This window comes from Camelina sativa, chromosome 5, assembly GCF_030686135.1.
Source record: "Camelina sativa cultivar CO46 ecotype springtype chromosome 5, ASM3068613v1".
NCBI lineage: Eukaryota > Viridiplantae > Streptophyta > Magnoliopsida > Brassicales > Brassicaceae > Camelina > Camelina sativa.
In genome coordinates this window covers 30,944,204-30,951,327 of record NC_141884.1, presented here as the reverse complement: position 1 = coordinate 30,951,327, position 7,124 = coordinate 30,944,204, and the positions used below count along the sequence as shown (strand labels likewise).

At 36.3% G+C, this 7,124-nt stretch overlaps 1 protein-coding gene and 1 pseudogene across 2 annotated transcripts; both read left to right on the top strand.

Annotated features, from left to right (window-relative positions):
- Positions 1–3,337: 3,337 nt before the first annotated feature.
- On the top strand, positions 3,338–3,936 carry LOC104787535 (serine rich endogenous peptide 17-like; annotated as a pseudogene). The gene is made up of 2 exons (XR_015558508.1): positions 3,338–3,495; positions 3,700–3,936. The product of XR_015558508.1 is annotated as a serine rich endogenous peptide 17-like (transcript).
- A 1,130-nt stretch (positions 3,937–5,066) lies between these two features.
- LOC147944520 (uncharacterized) lies at positions 5,067–5,933 on the top strand. Its single transcript, XM_087512622.1, has one exon. The coding sequence runs from the start codon at positions 5,067–5,069 to the stop codon at positions 5,931–5,933; it is 867 nt and encodes a 288-aa protein (XP_087368748.1).
- Positions 5,934–7,124: the final 1,191 nt, after the last annotated feature.

Here is a 7,124-nt window from a genome sequence, read left to right as displayed (position 1 = left end):
ACGGTTAGTCCATCAGTTCAGCCTAGTAAGGCTCAGCAGCAGGATGGTTCTAGTAGGGGCGGTAAGCCTGTGCAGGGAACCAAGAGGAGATGGGAAGCTACGCAGACGCAGAGTGGTGCGAGTTGCTTCAAGTGTGGGAGCAAGGATCATAAGATTGCTAGCTGTCCCAAGAGGAGTGCTCCGACGGCAGGGCCTCGAGTATGTTATCACTGTAGGGAGCCAGGGCACATCAGGCCCTTGTGTCCCAAGTTGCAGCCGGCAGTAGTGGCAGCGTTGCAGCAGGTGCAGCCTGGAGGTCAGTAGGTGGCACGGATTGAGCAGGCGCCACAGGTTTACACGACAGCAGAGACTGGTGGAACTAGTGCCGGGGCGATAACAGGTATAATTTCTGGTACTTAAGCTTTGTGAATTTTTAGTAGGTTAAGATTTTATGTTTTCCTGTGATAAAGTGGTAGGTTCTCAACACATACGGTTTGTGTAGGGACCTTGTTGGTGGGCGGATTTAAGTCCCATGTTATGTTTGATTCTGGAGCTTCTCATAGCTTCATTACTCTGAAGCGAGAAGAAAAAAAAAGTTGAATTGCGTTGCAATGAGACTTGTGGTTAAAACTGTCTTTTGGTTACTAAAAAAATGCCTGTTTTTGAGAGTCCGGACTAAAAGTCCTAATCTCATAAAAAATCCAAAAAAAATGCCTAATTCTGTAATTGTTCTGTATATACATATGTAGTTACATTTAATGGGGTATGTTAAACCATTTTGCCAACGGTTAATCCCATACTCTTAAAGTATAACATAATTATTAACCCCAAGAGATATCTAAAAACTAGACTCTATAAGTTTATCGGTGACCTTTTTACCAAAAAAAAAAAAAAAAATGGCTGCATGGCGGATCTAGCAACTGATTTAGTGCAATTACAGAAAGAACAATCAAATCCTTCATTTCTTACATTTAATGGGTGCATATTATTAAACATTATGCCATTTTAGTTATATTTATCATTATGGGCTTAAACCTTGATTGATACTTGTTTGAGAATATGTTGCTTAATTAAGCGAGTTATAATTTAGTCATGAGCATTCGAGTTCCCAAACCCGATCGGGTTCGGGTTTTTGGGTTTTTGAGTTTTTGGGTTTAGACATATAGAATCCATTCGGGTTTTTATACTATCAGGTCGGGTATGGATATTACCCGTTTGGATTCGGGTAATTTGAGTATACCCGAACTCAGACAAACCATGAACCAAAAAAAAAGCTAATTTTTATTTTTATAAATTGTAGAATTAACGTTTCATATTAGGACAGAAAAACTAAAATGTTAAAATGGTTAAAGATGTACCCTTAAATGTTTAAGGTACTGGGTTCAAATCCCTTTAAATGCATTTTTACATTTAGTTTGGGTGGGCGTTCGGATTTGGATATTACCCGAACCCGATCGGATATCCGAACCTCAGAGGTACTGAACCCGATCGGGTTTTATATAATATTCGAACTAAACCATTTACTTCGGGTCGGATTTGGATTCAGGATTCGGGTCCGAATAATATGTCCAGGGTTACTTATATACTTTAGAGAATGAGGCCAATACACACCCGTGATTTATTTCAATTATATTGTTTGTTTGAGCTAACACAAAGTAAAAACCAAAACATCATCGAATCTGATACACCTTTGGTTCTCTGGTTCTGAGGTGTATCACGTGAAAACCTTAATGATATTAACTACCAATCATTGATGGCAACAATCGGTGGTTTGGAGTGGTTCTATTTCCCCAACCGATTTTTTGGTTCAGTTACAACTGTATTTGGTTCAACATGCTGTTCCTTTTTAACTATTAGTTTCGTAATTGTTTTTATTGTATTTTATATCTTTGGGTTTTGGGCTTCCACATCTGGGCTTTTGGTCCTGTAAGACATTTGCTCTCATGCTTTAAATAAAATATATTTTTATAAAAAAACAAAACAATTCATCAAATCCAGTCATGGAATTATAAGTAAAAAGACTCATATCACATATGATGTTTAGAGATTTATCTAAGTTAAGACTTAAGAGACGATATCTAAACTACAACATATGTTTTGACATTCATGTTGCATACTATACATATGAAAGTGAATACTAACCATTAAAAAATAAATATATACTGTAAATCTAGGTCGTACATCTAAAATTTTATTAAACTCATTTTGGTAATCTCGAGTTTGCCTAAATCTGCAAGATTTTTACTTTTTGAAATTTACAATAATATGAAAAACAAAACAGTATTTGTATTGGAAAGACTTTTTTGTTAAAAGTATTACTTATTTATGTTTTATCATATAAACTGATGGCTGTCTGATGGCAAATGGGAATAAGTGGAATAGGAAATTTGTGAATGCAATGTAAATTATATATTACGAAGAATAATGTATAGAAAATGTTGGAGAATTAAAAGAAGACTGGTATAACCGTTGAAAATGAACATAAAAATTATAGAAGACAAAACATAAATATCGCATACATCAAACTTTTTTCTTGCTCTTTAGTCGTATAAAATGAATTAAAAACTTTTTTGTTAATATTTATTTTCAAAATTAAAAAAATAAATAAACAGAACTCTATCATTATATTGAGTGAGCTAGCGATTGAACTTGCATTATAATTTGCCAGCGTAAATTAAACACAGAATGATTCGTAAATTTTATATAAATCCGATTAATCATTTGAAGAAACCAGTTTGTCAATGAATTTGACTTTCTCTGTCATACATATCATAACTCGTCTGCCAAACCTTCGTGTAAATTTCTTCAACGTTCTCTATTCTATATTAGATATAAAATTAAAAATCTACGAAAAAAAAAAAAAAAAAAAAAAAAAATCTAAAGTCAACTTTCTTTTTCTCAAATATAATAAAAAAGAAGTGCGGAACCCAGAAAATTAACATTTTCGAGTATTCTTTATGAATTTATTATATTACCTTGTATCTCAATATTACAATATGAAAGATCAGGAAAATAAATGTCTGATTTTTGCTGTGGACGAAGCATTAAAATTAAACAATAAATCAGAAATTGAAGCAAACAAAGATAACAAACAGCAAAATCCAAAACAAAATTAAATAAAACTCTCATGATGGTGGCCAGAATATAGTAATCGTAAGTATGTAAAGAAAAAAGTGAACTACAAAAAATCAGAAACCTTAAATATATATCAACTGGATTGGTAATTGATATTTGTGATAATTTGGACATTTTTTTAATGTTGGGAGCCAGAATATATATTGCTTTTCAACAATATAGTGTGAAAACAAATTGGGTTGGTGGCTATTTTTAACTATAAAGATATAAGACTGGACAAGGTAGAAGATATGCTTTTTAGACAGGAACTAAGAGATCCAATGACGCTAGTAAAGGCACCATTCTTCGTCATTTTCACGGTAGCGTTGCTTCTTTTGTCTCCTCTCTTCTTCGGACAGTTAGAAGCAACAACGACCAAACAACCAGAGCATCGGAAGCTCAGTAAGTCGAAACAGTTTATTAAATCTTTTGTTTTTCATGAACGCTTGCTAGATAAGAACGAATAACATCCACTTAGAATGTTAATGAAATTTTAGGTTTAGTAAGATCATTTAATCGCATGTGAAGGGGCCTAATTATTTTCTTTTTATCAAAATTCCTTAACTCTTTTGTGCTATGTTTTTCTTTCTCTAAATTATAAATTAGGGAATACAGAAGGAGAGCGAAATAGGAGGAATGAACTTGTTGTCTAAATAAAAGCGAGAGTGAGGCGAAGAAGGAACCATATAAGAAGCCACCTTGCAAGCCCCCAACTCATCCAGCATAAGACATCATTAGGCTATTATATTGTCTCCTTTTTCTTTAGAATTTGTACTTAGTAAAACAACCAAACGTATGTATACCACGAAATTTCAACCCGAAGAATAAACGTTTATTTTTTTATTCCTTCTAAAATATCTATGTAACTGTCTATTCTTATGTTTGAATTCATAATACATAGGAATCACAAGTTTGATCGAGATCACTGTTAAATTTAGGCTTATCTTGGTTTCTAACTAAAAACCAATTGGCAATTAGTAGATTGACCCTAACCTTTTATATATTAATGATAATCCCTTTAAACTTCAGATGTGGGACTTGGATTGTATCCCAACAATCTCCCCTTCAAACCAAGGACCACATGTGGGATATTAACACGCCTCCTCGAGATGATAACTCTATCTGGAACCGATCCCACTTAGACCGACAATAAACCCCTTCTTGGGTCCCTTTTACTCGGGTTAACAAGAGGCATGTCTGTATCCACTTTTCTAGGTCCACCAGAATTTTAACCTTGGGCTCTGATACCATGTTAAATTTGGGCTTATCTTGGGTTTCTAACTAAAAACCAATTGGCAATTAGTAGATTGACCCTAACCTTTATATATTAATGATAATCCCTTTAAACTTCAGATGTGGGACTTGGATTGTATCTCAACAATCACAAAGTAATTAAACAATTTGGAGAAAACCTAGATCTATGAGTTGGAAAACTACCCGCCAAATATATCGTCCTTAAAAGAGTTTGTTTTCTCCTCCGTTTACATCATCTAAAAAACGACTGATCATATTTTTCTTTGATCTCACCAACGGTTCCTTCTCTTCTTTCCTCATATGATTTTAATTTTCCTCTCTTTATATAGGTCTAGGAGGCACGAAAGTGAAGAGGAGGACGACCTAATCGTTTCATTTAAAACTATATATGATTAGGGTTTGTGTTGGCTTAAGCATGAAGTCAACTTAAGAAGTAGGTTAAGCCTTATCCAAACCGAGTTATGGTTAAGAGATAAGGACTAAGTATGTTAGGAGCTATCTAACATAAGGTTTTCCTAGTAGGATTAGGACAAAGGTTTTTCTATATAAGGAGATGTCTACTTGTGGCATAACTTATGATTTAAGAGAGAGAGATTGAGAGAGCTTAAGTTTTGAGATAATTTTCTTAAGCAATAAAGAAAAGGTGTTCTTTGATTCGATCTTGAGTTCTTAAATCAAGCTTTAAAACAATATTTGGTATCAGAGCGAGGATTGAAACAATGACGAAGAATGAAGAAGTTGAGGCTACTTCGAGCAAGCAAAAGGACGGAGGAGGTCCATCCTCAATTAAGTGTCCGATGTTGACTGCAAGCAACTACACCGTTTGGGCTATGCGGATGAAGATCCTACTGAAGGTGAACAAAGTATGGGACGTCATAGAGACAGAGGATGATGATGCTAGCTTAAACGATATGGCGATGGCTCTACTGTTCCAATCTATCTCTGAATCTCTTATTCTTCAAGTCGGCGAACTTGATAGCGCAAAGAAGGTTTGGGAAGCCATCAAAACAAGACATGTTGGAGCAGAACGAGTCAAAGAGGCTAGATTACAAACCCTGATGGCAGAATTTGACCGACTTGAGATGAAGGATGCAGAATCTATTGATGATTTTGTTGGGAAGCTATCTGAGATTTCCTCAAAGTCAGCTGCTCTAGGAGAAGATATTAAGGAACCCAAAATTGTTAAGAAGTTTCTTAAGAGTCTTCCTCGTAAGAAATATATCCATATTGCTGCATCACTTGAGCAGGTATTGGATCTTAACAAAACAAGCTTTGAGGACATTGTGGGTCGTTTAAAAACATATGAGGAACGTATTGCTGAGGAAGAAGAGGCACAAGAAGATCAAAGCAAGTTAATGTATGCCAACTCAGAGTCTCAAGCTCCACCTGCAAATCGTGACTTCAATGGTGGATACTATGGAGGGTATCGAGGTAGAGGTCGCGGAGGTCGGTTCAGAGGAAGAGGCCGTGGAAGATTTGCAGGCGGAACAAGGGATCTATCTGAGATAGAGTGTTTTCGGTGTGATAAATTTGGACACTATGCTTCTAAGTGTCCAGATCGCTTGCTCAAACTGCAGGAAACATAGGAGAATGACACAAAGGACACTGAGGATGCGGATGAACTCATGTTACATGAGGTAGTTTACTTGAATGAGCAGAAGGTGGTACCAAGTAAGTATGAAGTCAGCAATGAAGAAGATAACACTTGGTATCTAGACAATGGGGCTAGCAACCACATGACTGGGAATCGAAAATATTTCTCTGTTTTGGACAACACCATCACTGGAAAAGTAAAATTTGGCGATGACTCACGCATAGACATAAAAGGCAAAGGATCTATCAAACTTATTAACATGAATGGTGAGGCAAGGACAATGAGCAATGTCTACTACATCCCGGGTCTGAAGAGCAACATAATTAGCCTTGGACAGGCTACAGAAGCTGGCTGTGCCGTAAGGATGAGAGGAGAAACTCTTATCATGTATGATCGTAATGGGAAATTGCTTGTCAAAGCATCAAGATCAAGGAATCGGTTATATAAGGTTTGTATGAGGATAAAGGATACGGTATGCTTGAGCTTAACAACAATGAGTGATTCTAGTAAGTGGCATGCACGCCTAGGACACATCAATCACGAAACCATGAAAGCGATGATGCAGAGAGAGCTTGTTGTTGGAACACCTCACTTAAAGTTTGAAAAGGAAATATGTGACTCTTGTCTTCTAGGCAAACAGACTAGACAGGTGTTCCCAAAAGCATCTTCATACCGAGCTTCAAGAGTTTTAGAACTTATTCACGGTGACTTGTGTGGTCCTATCACACCAAGCATGGGAATATATACGTTTTTGTGCTCATAGAAGACTATTCAAGATATATGTGGACGATACTGCTGAAAGAAAAGAGCGATGCTTTCAACAAGTTTAAGAAATTTAAGGCTGTGGTAGAACAAGAGTCGGGAGAGAAGATCACAACTTTCAGGACGGACAGGGGAGGAGAGTTCGTCTCGCATGAATTCGATTCTTTTTGTGCTACTTCAGGAATAAAACGGCATCTTACAGCTCCATACACACCACAACAGAATGGCGTTGTTGAGAGAAAAAATAGGACCTTATTAGAAATGACCAGAAGCATCATGAAGCACATGAATATCCCAAGCTACTTGTGGGGAGAAGCAATTAGACATTCAACATATTTACTAAACAGAGTAGCCACTAGAGCAGTCAAGGATAGAACTCCTTATGAAGTTTTACGTTCTAAGAAGCCTAATGTCAGTCATC